This window comes from Phacochoerus africanus, chromosome 4, assembly GCF_016906955.1.
Source record: "Phacochoerus africanus isolate WHEZ1 chromosome 4, ROS_Pafr_v1, whole genome shotgun sequence".
NCBI classification, from domain to species: domain Eukaryota; kingdom Metazoa; phylum Chordata; class Mammalia; order Artiodactyla; family Suidae; genus Phacochoerus; species Phacochoerus africanus.
In genome coordinates, this window is record NC_062547.1 from 64,363,640 (window position 1) to 64,380,544 (window position 16,905).

The 16,905-nt window shown below is 43.4% G+C and overlaps 1 protein-coding gene across 2 annotated transcripts in view; it reads right to left on the minus strand.

Annotated features, from left to right (window-relative positions):
- LOC125125569 (adhesion G protein-coupled receptor E2-like) overlaps window positions 1–16,905 on the minus strand; it is a 57,048-nt gene that overhangs the window by 24,289 nt on the left and 15,854 nt on the right. The window contains exons 7-16 of one of the 2 annotated variants that reach the window (XM_047776779.1): window positions 16,543–16,698; window positions 13,004–13,159; window positions 11,662–11,808; window positions 11,531–11,574; window positions 11,338–11,415; window positions 10,749–10,926; window positions 4,143–4,250; window positions 3,248–3,468; window positions 2,884–3,063; window positions 113–307 (exon numbers count right to left, since the gene is read on the minus strand). In XM_047776779.1, the coding sequence (XP_047632735.1) occupies window positions 113–307; window positions 2,884–3,063; window positions 3,248–3,468; window positions 4,143–4,250; window positions 10,749–10,926; window positions 11,338–11,415; window positions 11,531–11,574; window positions 11,662–11,808; window positions 13,004–13,159; window positions 16,543–16,698 (1,463 nt within the window). The remainder of the gene's footprint in view (window positions 1–112; window positions 308–2,883; window positions 3,064–3,247; window positions 3,469–4,142; window positions 4,251–10,748; window positions 10,927–11,337; window positions 11,416–11,530; window positions 11,575–11,661; window positions 11,809–13,003; window positions 13,160–16,542; window positions 16,699–16,905) is intronic. The other variant, XM_047776780.1, reaches the window with a different exon arrangement.

Here is a 16,905-nt window from a genome sequence, read left to right on the forward strand (position 1 = left end):
CTAACCTTACCTAGAGCCCAGGCCATTTTCTTCAGGGGTCAAAGGCAGCATGGCTTCAAGAATTCACCACCCCCTGGGGCAGGGCAGTGGCATTTTGGGGCAGTATAAGTACCTTGATCTCAGTTCTGTCGATGGCTGTTAGGAAGAGCAAGTGGGCCAGGAAGAGGCAAATGGAGAGCTGCAGGAGGAGTGAGGTGCTTGTATTGTGAATGGCTTTGCAGAACAGGAAGGTGAGCACCGCCAGGAGAAGGCACAGCAGAGAGAGGCTAAGCCCCATGTAGCTGATCACAGTCAGTGCAGAATCCTTCTGGAAACGAGCAGAAAGGAGATCACAGTCACACTCTCCTGCTCTTGGGTAATGTCCCTTCCACCACTTTTATTTTCATTTTTTTTTGGCAAAGAATAATCAGGAATGAAGGATCCAGGTAAATTTGTGATGTTTATGGGTAACTTCCTTCAGATTTAGAATGTTAGAGTTTTATGGAATCTGAAGTGATTATTTATTTTTCTGGAGGAATTGAAGGATAAGATGGTCTCCAGTCAAGACCACACCCTGCAACTCACAAGGGTTTATTTTTCTGTAGACTTTTGTACATGACTAACATTACGGGTCACCATGAGCCGTTCATAGAGTCATGAGGCTCCATGTGGAGCACCATCCTTCATCCCCATCATGTGCTGTTGTCTGTATGTGGAGACTGGATGTCTAGGTATCAGCTCCCCAGCATGGACTCCACTCACCTCATCCCTGCAATACTTGTTCCTGGTTGGTCACTAATCCTTACAGATTTAGAACTGGATAATTTGTTAAAGGAGGAAAACTATTACACTTTGACAGTAGCAGTGGCTTAAATCCACATTTCCCTACCTCTTTTGCAAATAATTCTAAGTCTATGGAGAAATGAAAAAGACATCCACCAATTCCATTTCCATGTAACTAAGAGAAAGAGAGTGGGAAGGAGAAGGGGGATTCAAATGATAAAGAAAATGGAGGTAAATGTTTAAACCAAGTGCATCTGGATAAAGAGAAACTGGATATTATTTACACTGTTCTTATTTTGCAACATAACTGTTAATTTGAAAATTTTTCTGAATAAAATATCAAAAAATAAACAGCAAAACCTGCAGATGATTTTGATGCATACAAAATCTTGATATTTTAATGTAACAACAAAGATCTAATTTCTGTACTATAAAAATAGCCCCACGAATCCATTTAATTTTTTTTGTCTTTTTGCCCTTTTTAGGGCTGCTCCTGTGGCATATGGAGGTTCCAAGGCTAGGGGTCGAATCGGAGCTGTAGCTCTGATCTTTCAGATGAGTAATGATACAAAAATTTGATAATACCTTGTGGTGAAGGTGTGAGGAGTCACACACACACACATTTATATAATGCTGGAGGGAATGGTCAGAGATACAGCCTCTTTATGTTGGAAAATAGAAATATCTACTAATACACAATTATTAATTTTACCCACTAAACATCCTAAATGTATACTCAAACATGAGAATAATGAAGGATGTCTAAATCATTGCAATATTCATATTAGCAAATGCACAGAAACAAAATGACCATTAGGAGGAGTTTTGACATGTAATTTATGGTACATTCACCTAACAGAAGGCAATGTGTCCATTAAAAGGATGGAAGAATCTCTTTGTGGATGGAAATAGAGTGATCTCTCAGATGTAATAAATAAAAACACAAAATGAACAACAGTTAATAATGCCACTGTGTGAGTGAAAAAAAGGGGGAGATCAAGAACAAATACACATATTTGTTTTATAGATATAAAATACTCATATAAAAATATAGGAAAAATTGATATTCGTTTGCAGAGGCAAGAGGAAGTAGGTGTACAGCGTTAGGGATGCGATGGAGAATCATCAATGTTACATCTCCTGTTTGAATTATGAAACACAGATATTTTAACCCTCCAATAAATATAAAACAGTATACAAATAAAATTAGTAATATTGTGTTATCTAGAAACATGGCAAGATGAAACACAGCCTTGGAGAACTGCTCAAACTCCTGAGGGCTACTATGATGTCTGGCCCTTTGGCTAGGATCCTTTCCATGTTTATTTTCATGTAGATGTTCAAGTAAATACCCATTAACTGAGGTCACCTGAGTGAGTGTGTTTTGATGATCCAGAGAAATAACTAGCTCATCTGACCAGGGTAGGAGATAAAAAACATACTCTGACCATCTGTACTCACTCAGCCCCTCTAACCTCTGCCATCACCAAGTCTTCCTTTCTGCAGCCCCTAAGCACCATTCTCCTGAAGACCCCTGCAGTAAGAAGAATTCTAATTGGCAAATATGACCCCACCCCATCTTCTCCCATGCTTTCAATAAAATACCAATCTAGGTGCTGCTGTGAAGAGACTTTGCAGATGGAATTCAAGTCCTCTATCAATTGACTTCAAGAGAGGAGTTTATCCTAGGTGGCATGACCTAATCAGTCCTTAAAAATATCTTAGCTCCTCCTGGAGAAAAAGATTCAAATGCTGAGAGAATTTCGATATGAGGGAGTTTCTCCTGCTGGTATATGGATAGAGAGCACCATATGAGAAGGAATCCAGGCAGCCCCTAGGAGCTGAGTCTGGTCCCCTGCTGATAGCAAGAGAAGAGACAGTCCTCCCACCACAAGGAACTTAATTCTGCCAGAAATCAGGGAGCTTAGAGGAGGATTCCAAGCCTCAGAGGAGAGACTTTTAAGACTTCTAGAATGCTGAAAAGACAGCCCATCTACACCATGCCTATTTGTTGACTTGAAGAAGCTGCAAGATAATAAATTTGGTTATATAGCTGCAACATGTGTGGGGATTTGTTACACAGTAGTAGACACTGAACTCAGCCCCTCTCAGGGCTCTCACCTGTACTTCATAGTGAGCCATGAGGATGGCAAAGCTGCTGAGGTGGGTGCACTGGCAGATGGTGCTGTTGTCTTTGGTGCCCACCATCCTGCAGCCACTGGTGGCCCAATGACCACTTCCATTCTGGCCATGCTCCCAGAAGACGCAGAACACTTTCTCTCTTGGACCAGGGATGACTGACTGTAGGAACAGGAAGTGGATGTGAGCTCATGGTTCTGATGTTCAGAAATGCTCACCCCAAGCTTGCTTTTTCACGTGTTTCCTGGGGAGATGGTGAACCCATGGGGGAGCTGCCTGAAGCCCAAGACTGTGTGCAGGACTCATGCCTCTTCCATACCCACAGCTCAATCCCACCATGACTCACATGTTGGAAGACAAAGGTGACCGGGTGCCTGAGGTTCTGAGGGTCCTTGTTGCTGATAAAGGCAGAGATGACATCTGATAGCAGATCATGATAGAGTTCCTGTAGCACACCTTTGTGTGTCTCATTCAAAGCTGCCTGTTCCACAGTATCCAGGACCAGAGGGGCCTTAGCCAGAAACCTTCCCATCCCTGGAGTGGACAGAAGGCCCACCACAGCAGGGCCTGCACGATGAGACTAATGTTAGTATCTCAGGGTCCTCAACAGTACACCTTCTTCAGATAGTTTTTCCCTATGGGACTTCAATCCAAGGAGATAAAACTTTGAGTTTTATCTCAGCCTCTGGCTGAGATAAAAATTACCAGAATCTTATCATCTCTCACTGGAATTGTTACAACATTCCTGAGGCCCTCCCCTACCCCAACAACCTGGCCTACTCCTTCCTGTCCTCCACTAGGAAAGGTATGTGGCCCACTCCTCACCCCACCCCTATGGGGCAATATATGCCCCCAACAAGCCAGCAAGCATATCAGAATATCAGATCTTTCCCCAAGAAATCAGCAAGTCAACAGGTGTATGATAAGACCTCTCTTCTTATCCTTTGCCTCTGGGCTATGAAAATAGAAATGACCATGGTCCCAGAATCTGTCCTCTCTGATTGGCAGGAAGTTGGCTAGCTATGTGAACAGCATTTCTTCCCTCAATAAACTTGTCTTTTCTTCACCCTGCTCTGAGTCTGGAAAACTCTTTTTCCAACAATCATTCATGGACATGACATTTTCCTTTGACCCTCTGCAGCCCATACTTCCATTTAAGCTTCAATTCTCTATTTGTCACAACTTTGGGCATCTTGTCCCACTGTGAAGCTTCAGAGACCCTCTCCCTATTCAGTCATTACCTGAGTCACCAGATTCATGCACTGTATCCCAGGTGAGCATCATCTTTGTCTGATTCTGAATCAAGGTGATATTCTCGTATCCTTGCTCTTGCACCTTCAATGACAGCTCTGTGTGTTGTGGGAGTCATGTAAGAGAGTTGGATTAGTAATTGCAACTGTAGGGGTTATTATAATACCATTTTTATAGTACATATGTTTAATTATATTACATCCATCCTTGTAATATCTGCCTCAATTTCATTGACATAATAAAAATGATGGTATAATGACAGTTAAATCTGGTTCAATGACAATTTTACAAGCTTATTTAGCAAGAGTGAAAATAGTAGACAGTCAAAAGAAGCTAAAAACAGAGAGTTCCTTTGTGGGCTAGTGGTTAAGGACCCAGCATTGTCACTGCTGTGGGTTGGGTTAATGCTCTGGTGCAGGTTTGATCCCTGGCACAGGAACTTCTGCATGACATGGATGCAGCCAAAAGAAAAAGTAGCTAAAAAGATAAGGTGTATCATAGTGCTTAATGTTTCTGTAACTGATGGTAAGGCTTACATAATATAACCATATATTATACCTTTTTTAGTTTTTAGGGTCACACCCATGGCATATGGAAGTTCCTAGCCTAGGGGTCAAACTGGAGCTGTAGCTGCTGGCCTATGCCACAGCCACAGCAGCATGGGATCTGAGCCGTGTCTGTAACCTACATCACACATCACAGCAACACCAGATCCTTAACCCACTGAGCTAGGCCAGGAATCAAACCATGTCCTCATGGATACTGGTCAGGTTCACCACTGCAGGAACTCCCAAAACTATACATATTATATACAAAATATTATGCAAAATGTTATTATGTGTACCAAGTAATGCCATAATTTTACACATAATATTTGTTATACATAATAATGGTATATACACACGTATGAAACCAAGTGGAACTCTGCGGCCCTCACCACCACCAAGTATGAAGCCCCCTCCATGTCTCCTGCCTCTTGTTTATAGAAAAGCTGAAGTCTCCCAGGCCTCTATAAGTCACAAAAGAGCAGGATCAAGCAGTTAACAATTAGGATAATGGAGTCACAGAATCTTTTAGTGTTCAAGGCACATTTATGAATTGTTTCACAAGATACTAACTGCCACCAGGGGGGAAAAGCTACCTGGATGATGACCAGACTGTATCCATGACATAGGCTGTTCCATCTTGAGCTGTATTGAATCTATAGCTAGTACAAGTTCAAGAACTGTCCTCAAGAGAATGGGATTAACGTTATTGCTCATAATAATCTATATCTTTGTGAGCATCAGAATAATTATATCTTGCTCTGCCCACATAATAAGCAAACAACTAAGATGGTCAGCAAAGAGATGCTACAAACCCATGTCAACATCCCTCACTTTAAGAATATGGCACCCTATGTCAGCATGGAGAAGTTACAGAAGATGGGCCTTCATCCCTAATCCCATAGAAATGGAATGATATCTAACAGTGAGGATTTGTAAGCAGCTCTTTGCCTCTTGCATATTTGCCTATTTCTATCTCCCTTAAACATTTTTAGGTTTATTTTATTATTATTAAAATATAGTTGATTTACAATGTTTCACCAAGTTCTGTTTTACAACAACAGACCCAATCATACACATTTCCCTGTGCTGCACAGTTACAATCCCATTGCCCATCCATTCCAGGTAACATTTAACCTAACTCCTGATTTATGCTCTACTGAATGCACATAGTCCCTTTCCTAACCTGTTGATTCTTCTCCTAGATTAAAAGAAGTAGGAGGAGTTCCCAGTGTGGCTCAGTGGTAGCAAACCTGACCAGTATCCATGAGGATGCTGGTTTGATCCCTGGCCTCATTTGGTGGGTTAAAGATCTGGCATTGCCTTGAGCTGTGGTGTGGGTCACAGACAAGGCTCAGATCCTGCATTGCTATGGCTGTGGTTGGCTGGAAGCTGCAGTTCCAATTTGACCCCTAACCTGGGAACTTAGATATGCCACAGATGCAGATCTAAAAAGCAAGAAGAACAAGAAGGAGGAGGGGGAAGGGAGGGAGACGAGGAGGAATGAAGAAATAGGTAAAGAATGATTAGCTCTCTACCCCCAGCCCACACAGACAAGATAACATCTGAAGAAAAACAGGAGGAGTCAATCAGCCTGGACATAATGGAAAATCATGCAGAGATTGACATTCTACCTTGATTCACTGAAATTTTTCCTTTTAAAAACTTCCATGGCTGAGCAGAATCTTGGGAGATAGTTTTGACAGCACAAGCCTGCCTTCTCCCCATACTGCTGGCTTTCTGATTAAAGCATCATTTGCTTTCTACCAACATTTGCCTCTCAATTACTGGCTTTTGAGTGGCAGGTAGCCAAACTTGAGTTCAATAACATGTACAACATGAATTTACAAAGAATTATTCAAAATTGTGAAAAATTTTTCTAACTAATGTAATCCCTGACAGTTTTTTGTTTGTTTGTTTGTTTGTTCGTTCATAATGCCAGTGCTTGACTTAATCTTTAGGCACCTGCTTCAAAGACAATAAATACATTGCCAGCAGGAGAACTAGATAAATATACAGGACTTCCACCTACTAAGACTCCTTTGTTTTAGAGGTCTTCATTAATTTCAACAGCTGACAGTTTAGGCTACCTAGTTTTAACTCTTCACACAGTTTCAATTCTGGCTTTTGTGTTATAAATGCAGTAACAAAGAGTGAGCTCAAGGCCCCCTCTATACACCTCAATAAATCAGACCCCAACCCATGTTCTCATTCCCTCTCTCTCTCTCCCTATCTCTCTCTCTCTTTCTCCCCCTGTGGTACGCCCCCAAGTGTGCTGTGTACTTTCCAGGTATTATAAACTTTTTCAAAAGTTTCATGATATTTATTGCTGAAAGGAGTCTTGCAATCATAATAAGAACTAAAATTGAGCAGGACCCTATGGTATAATGGACCCGTCCCCCATGTCTCCTGCTTTAGTTCCTCTCTGAATAACCTAGATAACAGTATCTGATTCACATTTCCTGAGTTGCCTTATATATGTTGAAAACCCCCCAAAAATGGAAGAAGTTAACTACTTGATGACCATGAGGACAGTATCCCACAGACTTACTGGAGCCTGAGGATTGATATGATAGCTTGTTATCTCACCATCAACTAGATAATTGTGAATAAGCCAGTCATATACCCTGAGACTCCCCTCCTTCACCTTGCCTGTAAAAATGTTTCCCTGAAGCCCACAGTAGAGCTCAGGTGTTTTGAGCATTAGCTGTTCTGAACTTCTTGTCCGGCACCTTGAAATAAATGTTATACTTTCCTTCACCACAACCCTGTGTCAGTAGATTGGCTTTACTGAGAGAGGGTAAGCAGGCCCAAGTTTGGATCAATAACAGAACCACCAGGGTCATTCCAATAACATCATTAGTTATTGATAGGCAGGGACAAGCTCCAAACAATAACCTAGATGAAATTCCCACAGACACACAAAATTACAAAAGTAACTGAAGAAGACACAGAAAGTCAGAAAGTCTGAACAGACCTATAACTATTAAGAAGATTGAATGAGGAACCAAAGCTTCCCAAAGTGAAAAGCCCAGATCAGAATCCTACTAACCATTTAAGGAAGAATTAACATGAATTCTTTGTCAATTCTTCCAAAAAGCAAAGGAGGAAGAAACACTACCTAAATAATTTTAAGAACCCACCATTACCCCAGGAAACAAAGCCAGAGAAAGATATCACATAGAAAAATAGATAAATATCTCTTATGAATATACATGTAAAAATCTTTTTGTTTGTTTTTTTTGTTTGTTTGTCTTTTTGCCTTTTCTAGGGATGCTCCTGCAGCATATGGAGGTTCCCAGGCTGGGGGTCTAATCGGAGCTGTAGCCACCGGCCTATACCAGAGCCACAGCAATGCAGGATCCGAGCCGTGTCTGCGACCTACACCACAGCTCACAGCAATGCCAGATCCTTAACCCACTGAGCAAGGCCAGGGATCAAACCTGCAACCTCATGGTTCCTAGTCAGACACATTAACCACTGAGCCATGATGGGAACTCCTAGATGTAAAAATCTTACACATTATATTAGGAACAATTTTACCCAAGGAGGTTCAAGACTTGTGCACAGAAAAGTACAAAAGATTGTTGAAAGAAATTTAAAACCCTAAATGAATGGAAAGACATCCTGTGTTTATGGATGGAAAGGTAATATTTTTAAAATGGCAGTACTCCCCAAAGTGATTTATAGATTCAATGCAATACTAACAATATCTCAGCAGCATTTTTTTTGCAGAAATGTAAAAGTTTATCCTAAAATGCATATGATATTGTAAGAAGCACAAATATTCAAACAATATTGAAAATGAAAAACAAATTTGTAGTTTTTACCTTCCTGGTTTTAAAACTTAACTACAAACCTACAATATTCAAAACAGTATGGTATTGGCATAGATATATACATCAGTAAAGCAGAACTGAGCATCCAGAAATACACCTGTTAATCTAGAATCAATTGATTTTCAAGAAGAGGTTCCAAGACCTTTCAATGGACCAAAGAATAGTCTCTTCAATCAGTCGTGCTGGGACATCTGGTTATCCACACAGGAAAAAAAAAGAAGATGGATCCCTACCTCACACAATATACAAAAATTAGCTCCAAATGAGTGGAAGACCTACATTTAAAAGATAAATATAGAACACTTAGGAGAAAACATCGGGATAAATCTTCATGGTCTTTGATTTGGAAGTAGTTCTTATAAATGACTGAAAAAAATGCAGAAGCAACAAAAGAAACAATAGATAATATAGACAATCAAAATGTAAAATATTTTTCATGGAAGTGAAAAGACCATGAAGAAAATGAAAATTCAATCTTCAGAATGTGAGACTACATCTGCAAATCACATATCTCAAAGGATCTACTATTGGACTATATAAAGAACTCCAACATCTCAACACCAAATGTCGAATAATTGAAAAACAGGCAAAGGACTTGAATAGACATTTTTCAAAAAAAGATAGACAAATATTCAACAATGACATGAAAAGATGTTAAGCATCTTTATGCCCTAGGAAAATGCAGATAAACCATGATGAGCTGTCACCTGACACACACTAAAATGAGTATAATAAAAATACAACAAAATGAAAGTAACAAGTACTGCCAAGGGTGAGGAGATTGGAACTTTTGTGCATTGCTGTTGAGAATCTAAAATGGAGAAATAGACACTTTGGGAAAATAGCTTAGTGCCTTTCAAAAAGTTGAACATAGAATTAATGTATCACTCAGGGATTCCACTCCTAAGCATGTACCCCTCAAAAAACTGAAACAAGGTTTACAATTCTGGATTCCAATATTCATAATACCACTATTTTCAATAGCCAATAGGTGGCAAAAACTCAAATTTCCATCAATGGATGGATGGATAAACAAAAAGTGGCATATCCATACACAATGGATTATTATTCAGCCATAAAAAGGAATGAAATACTGATACACACTACAACATGAAACAATGTCAGAAACATTATGCTGGGTGAAAGAAGCTAGACTATCAGGTCATATATTGTATGATTCTATTTATACAAAATATCCAGAATGAAAAAGCCATAGAGATAGAAAAGAGATAGATGGTTGCCAGAGGCTGAAAGAAAAAAATAAATGAGTGACTGCTTAGTGGGTGCCAACTCTACTTTTGGGATGATGAAAATACTTTGGAAATAGAGTCGAGGGTAGTACAACTCTGTGAATGCAGTAAATTACAGTGAATTGTATACTCTAGGTAAAAAGGTGGCTTTACATGAATTTTATCTCAATAAAACAAATAATATTTAAATATCAAATAATGCTAAATTTATATGCTTCAAAATTGAATAATTTTTCTTTTGAAGCTGCTTATATTTTATCTTAAATTCTTCACTGTAATTATTTCATCTCCTGATAATTTTATAATGAAAATGTACATTATTTACAGTTTTTCATTTATTTTTAATTATTTGCTTTTTTTAACTGACATAAAATTGGCACAGAATATTGTAATAGTTTCAGGTATACAACACAATGATTCAATATTATTTTACACTACAAAAGTATCCCCACAATAAGTCTAGTTACCATCTATCTCCATACAGTATTTTTTCTTTCTTTCCTTTTTCATTTTATGTTGGTACCTGTGGTACATGGAAGTTCCCAGGCAAGGGATCAATAGGAACTGCAGCTGCAGGCCTACACCACAGCCATGTGACCTATGCCACAGCTTGCTGCAATGCCACATCCTTAACCTACTGAGCAAGGCCAGGGACTGAACCTGCATCCTCACTGAGACAGCATCAGGTTCTTAACCTGTTGAACCACAACAGCAACTCTTGTCTCCATAGAATATTGTTGACTATATTCCCTGTGCTATATATTATAGCCCCTTAACTTATTTATTTTATAACTGAAGGAAGTTTGCACCTCTTAATCCCCCTCACCTATTTTGCTCTTAACCTTTTATTTTATTTCATTCATGAGATGAACACTGAGATACAAGCATGGTCACTTGACTCTAATGGAACTAGAAAAGGAATGAGGCAGAGGAGAAGCCTGGGGACAGTCCCAGGTACTTACTTGTGCCAGCAGATGAATTAAAAGTCATTGTCCCAATGGGCAGGGCCTTGCCCAGCCATCTCAGAGCTTTCTCCAGGCCCAGGAGCAGATTAGTGCCCACATGCTGCTTCTCTGATTGGGACAGGTTTTCCAGGTCCTGGGGCCCCTCCAGCAGATCACCAACCTCCTGTATGAGGTCCTGGGAAGGGGGGTGGCAAAGAGTCAGCAGCCTATGGGCCAGAGAGGCTGCATGAAGTTACCCACTCAGCCACAGAGAACAGATCCTAGAGACTGAGTGATATAAAGACAGTGCCCGATGGAATTCTCTGGGTGGTCTTTGCCTCTGGAATCCAGTCACTCAGAGGTCAACCCTGTTCACGAATGCCAAGTATGAGGTAAACCCAATATCTAGAAACAGCAAGAGGAAAGGTCATTGGTAGGTGCACAGTAATGTCTAACAATGAGCACCAATTCGTATCCACTCATTCCACCCAGCCTGGAAGAGGTGGGGCTTCAGAGCAGTGCACCATTGTTTTGGGGTATTTCCTCCAAACCCAAAGCGTCCCCCATCTGTATGGGATGCCTCCACCTCCCTTGGCTCTGCCCTTACCTGGATAGTTCTCTGAACAGAGGCTGAACTGAAGTTCCCACGCAGATGCTGGAGTCTGTGAAAGAAGCAGGAGAGCCTCTGGGGAAAAGGAGATGAGGGAGTCAGAGAGGATTAGATGCTGGTGGAAGAGTTTGTGAGAAATGGGTAGGCTGTTCCAAGAGATTTCCTGCCCCTGGGTCCGTGTGCCACTCACCTGGCTCTTGATTCCAGGGGGTGGCATCCAGGTGGGAAAGACCTCTGTGGGGGACAAGACAGTGGTTCACTAGGTGTGGGAGTGTCTGCATTTGTTGTGGGCGGGGTCTGGGGTCAGGTCAGGACATGTACCTTCACAGACGGTGGTATTTTTCTCATTCTGGAATCCAGGTTTGGGCACCCAGCCTTGGCGGCAGTGGCACACATGTGAACCTTCAGTATTGTTGCAGATGGTGGAGTTGTGACAATGATGCTCCCCGGAGCTGCACTCGTCCTTATCTAGGAACACAAAGGTCGCTGCTGGGATAGAGGTTTGATAACTGTCTTGGGAAATTCCCAAAGTGGTGGGCACAGATTAAAAAAAAAAAAAGTAAAACAAAGTAAAAGTAAAACAAAGTAAAAGTAAATAAAACCAGTCCCCAACAGCCATCACTCTTTTGTGCTTTGTGATGTCAGATAACTTCGCATCAATTCTATGAGGGAAGCACCATTGTCAGCCTCTTTTTACAGATGGGTAAACTTGCACAGAAATAACTTGTGCAAGATCATACAGTTAACAAAGGGCTAAGCTACTTATATTTTTATCTATGAAATATAGGGGCTCTATTAAACCAACACATACAATCACAATATTATCACATCTCCTGTGTTAAAGGTGACTTCAGAATAAGTACCTTGGCCAGGGTAACACACACAGCAAAGCTAGGATTTAGGCCCTTGGCTCATGCAACCCTTCTCTGGGTCCCTAGAGAGGGGATGGACCAGTACAGCTGTTCATTGAGCTCCCACCAAGGGGCACAGCCCCCAGGGATGCCCAACCTCAGAAGATACATTAGGTCGTAATGATTATAATTTTAAAGCTGCAGTTCCCTGGTGGCGCAGTGCATTAAGTATTTGTCAGTGCTGTGGCCCAGGTGTAATACCTGGCCTGGGCACTTCCACATGATGCAGGCACAGCCAAAAAATAAAATAAAATAAATCAAACCCCGCCAACCATCACTCTTTTGTACTTTGTGATTTCAGATACTTTCCTGCATTCGATGAGGACAGAAGCATTGTTAGACCCTTTTTACAAATGGGTCAACTGAGGCACGAAGAGGTATATAAATTTTCAAAGATCACTAGACGCAAATGTGAATTCATGTTTATCAGTGAAAGATAGGGACTCGAGCACACACACACACACACACACACACACAAAAGATCACAATACTATCACATCTTATATGTTAACAGTGACTTCGGAATAAGTCCCCTGGCCAGTGTTGCACCCATGCAGCAAAGCTAAGATTTGGGCCATTGGCTCATGCAGCTTCTCTCTGTACAGGTGGCACAGTCAAAGGCATATCTGTCCCTACTCATACTTGGGTGTTACACCTGCAACAAAGACCCTGCCCCCTGGAGGCTTCAGGAATGATTCTGGTGACCCTGAACCTCATGCGTGGAGAGGTGGAAGATGCAGGGTCATTCTTACCTTGACAGGTGTTCTCACTCTCATTCCTGAACGTTGGTGCCCCAGAAGCAAGCTCATATCCTGGGATGCAGGTGCAGTGGTAGCCCCCTTCCGTGTTCTGGCAGTCTGCATTGTTTCCACAGGACACGGTCGCGGGTGGTCCACACTCATTGATATCTGGAACATAGCAAGGCAGTGGGTTACCTCTCAAAGGCATGAGCTCCTACAAAGTAGAGATCCCCATTTCTTTCCTGTCACCCCAAAACTGGTCCAGATGCATATTCCATGTCTGTGTGGAAAGCATTAGCCTCTCAGGCAACACTGCTGAGGCTGGGCTACAGCTGCAGCAAGCCATGCCTGAAGACTGTGCAATCAGCTCTGCTCTTCTTGGCCCTATGGCTGACACCCCAGGATTAGACGTGGCAAAGTGAGAGGTGGGTAAAGGCTTTGCATCCCCCTCCCCAATCCTGAAGGAACAAACTGAGGCATCGACTCCACACTCCTGGACACCCAGCTTCTCTCTCTCTACGAAGCCAGGTGTATTCATTTCTTATTTCTCCACCTATCTTTTCCTTTTCATTTTTTCTGTTCTTGATGACAGTTCTGGGGAAAAAGGCAGAGGCCCCCAACCAATATCCATGCCCCTACAGGAACTGGGCTATACCCCACAATCTCTGCCCTTTATGGTTCCAATTAAGGAATTGCCTGGACTGGCAGGAAGTGGTGAAAATCCACATCTGAGCAAGACCTGCAAGGGGTGAGGGCTGAGTAGCTAGAGCAGCTAGCAGGTGCTTCTGGGCAATGGGTCATAGGTGTGTTTCTGTCATCTCAGCCCTTGGCCTCCCACTGGGGACGTAGATCTACGGCCCCTGCCAAGTGGGGCTCAGCCTCGACCTTCTCTCTCCAAGTAGTCTGGGACACCAGACTCTTGGGTTGATTTCCTCAGTAGAGTGTCAGGCCCAGAGCAGTGGTCCGAAATGGCAAACTATTTTGCCATCTGTGCAGATGAAAACATCTTTTTCGTATTTTTATTTATTTCTATTAAAGTATAGTTTATTTATAGTGTTGTGCCAATTTCTGCTCTTCAGCAAAGTGACACAGCCATATATATACATATATATACATATATACACACATACATACACATTATTTTTCTCATATTCTCTTCCATCATGTTCTATCACAAGTACTTGGATATAGTTTCCTGTGCCTTACAATAAGACCTCACTGTATATCCATTCTAAACATAATACTGTGCATCTCCTAACCCCAAACTCCAAGTCTACGCCCCTCAATTCGCTCCCCCACCCCTTGGATAGAAGCCTCTTCATTCAGCTGACTCTTCGGAGGCAGGGAGGAGGTGACATCAGCCTGCCCTCCCCTGACACAGGATCCTCCTAGGCCCCAGTGCTCAGAGCTCCCTCAGAACCATGAACTGGAATCACTGCGGACGGTCAGAGTGGAGCCATGCATGGAGAAACAGAGGCCGAGGGGCTGAGAGGCGGGATCAGGGTGCCGCGAGGTGTCTTCTCCCGCAGGAATTTTGGCCAGGGGCGGGGCCAGCCAGGGACACTGGGCCTATCCCTGGAATTCTCCCTCCTCCCACATTTCTGGACAGTATCCCATGGCCCTCCTTGGCCCAGGGGTTCTGAGAGGGTTCCAGTGTGGTCAGCTCTCCCCCTAACAGTCACTGACAATGATGGAGAGGGTAGATAGTGTTCTGGATCACAGGGCGCTGAGCTCCGTGAGCATCTTGAATGTCAACCTCTCTTTTATTTTCCACAAAAAGAGGCCATGGGGGCGTCATCTTTGTTTCAAACATCCGGAAATGACCCTGTGCAGAGGCGTCTATGCCTTGGGGTTCAGAGAGCCTCAGGAGACTAGGTTGGTACTCAGGATGCTCTTCTGATGCCTCCAGAAAGTGGGACAAGGAATCCAGAGAGCAGCCCAGTCTCCTCTCCAGCAGATACCACGTTCGGAACATGGGCGAACATGTCCTTGAATGTGATGAAGCCTGGAATGCTGAGCTAGGATTGCATAGACATTCCAGGTGAACTGGCCACAGAGCTAGGTCTTCAGGCAGCAAATTCTGGTCCAAACCATCAGGCGGCTCTCTCCCTGTCACAAAACTCATGGTCCATTTGGGCCCTCTCCCACCTCCCTCTTGTTCACCCATGACTCTGAAGGGGCTCACACAGCGGATGGACGGCTCCCTGAGTCTAAGCACACTGAGTGGAACCCATGACCACCATGGGTGGTCGTGCAGGTTGCTCACTGCTCAAGGATGTCTAGCCAAAGAAACAAGCAGGGGACAAAAAGCAGCTCACTTTCCTTTCCTCAAACACGGGGTACACAAGATGAGGGACCTTTTACCGACTCACAGGAAGGCTCTGCCTTCTGTCCTCGCCACATGGTTCAAGTACAACATCCACCCACAGAGGCCCCTGGGAACCAGCAGGGCCTCCACACAGATGCAGGTCCACTCTAGCTTCCTTCCAGGATGCTGTGTTATCCTCCCTCCACAGGGAAGGAGGGAAGGGGCTGCAACTAGTTTGGGGGCTCTTCCTCTGCAGACCCTCCTCAGAGTCCTCCTGACACCGGGCTCAGCCTCTTCCTCACCTCTCACCTTCACGCTCCTCCCATCCCCATCCTCAGTATTCAGCTCTAACCCCCTGTCTGGTCACTGCTGGCCTCATCTGCCACTACAGATGCCTAAACCCTGCCTGCTTCCCTTGGAAAGGAGGCGAGACCTAGCGATGTGTGGAGAACAGGCTCCTCCCGGGCCCTTGGTGAGGCGTTGGACCAGGACAGCTGCTCTCTGAGCCCCACACATGGGGCACAGCCCCCGGGATGCACAACCTGGATAAGATACATTGGGTCATTATGATTATAGTTTAAAATCCCAGAGTGGGTTAAGGTTCTGTCACCTAGGGTGTTAAGGATGCTGCCGTGCCCCTGGATTGATACCTGGCCTGGGAACTTCCACATGCAATGGGCACGGCTAAGAAACAAACAAACAAACAAACAAAAAACAAACAAACAAACAAAAAACGTAAAACAATGTAAATAAAATAAAGACCCAACAGCCATCTCTGTTTTGAGCTTTGTGATCTCCCATATCTTTCCTGCAATTCTATGAGGCAAGCACCATTGTCAGCCCCTTTTTACAGTTGACTCAGCTGAGGCTCAGAGAAGTGACATATCTTGTCCAAGACACACAGATAACAAAAGGAAAGCTACTTTTGTTTTTATCTATGAAATATAGGGGCTCTAGAAAAACACACACAGTATCACTATATTATCACGTCGTGTAGGTTAACAGTGACTTCTGAATAAGTCCCCTGGCCAGTGTCTCACCCACACAGCAAAGCTAGGATTTGGGCCAACGGCCCATGCAGCTTCTCTCTGTACAGGTGGGACAGGCACAGGCACATCTGTCCCCACACATACTTGGGCACCACACCTGTACCCAAGCCCCTGCCCCCTGGAGGCTTCAGGAATGATTCTAGTGACTCTGAACCTCATGCGTGGAGAGGTGGAAGATGCAGGGTCATTCTTACCTTGACAGGTGTTCTCACTCTCATTCCTGAACGTTGGTGCCCCAGAAGCAAGCTCATATCCTGGGATGCAGGTGCAGTGGTAGCCCCCTTCCGTGTTCTGGCAGTCTGCATTGTTTCCACAGGACACGGTCGCGGGTGGTCCACACTCATTGATATCTGGAACATAGCAAGGCAGTGGGTTACCTCTCAAAGGCATGAGCTCCTACAAAGTAGAGATCCCCATTTCTTTCCTGTCACCCCCAAAACTGGTCCAGATGCATATTCCATGTCTGTGTGGAAAGCATTAGCCTCTCAGGCAACACTGCTGAGGCTGGGCTACAGCTGCAGCAAGCCATGCCTGAAGACTGTGCAATCAGCTCTGCT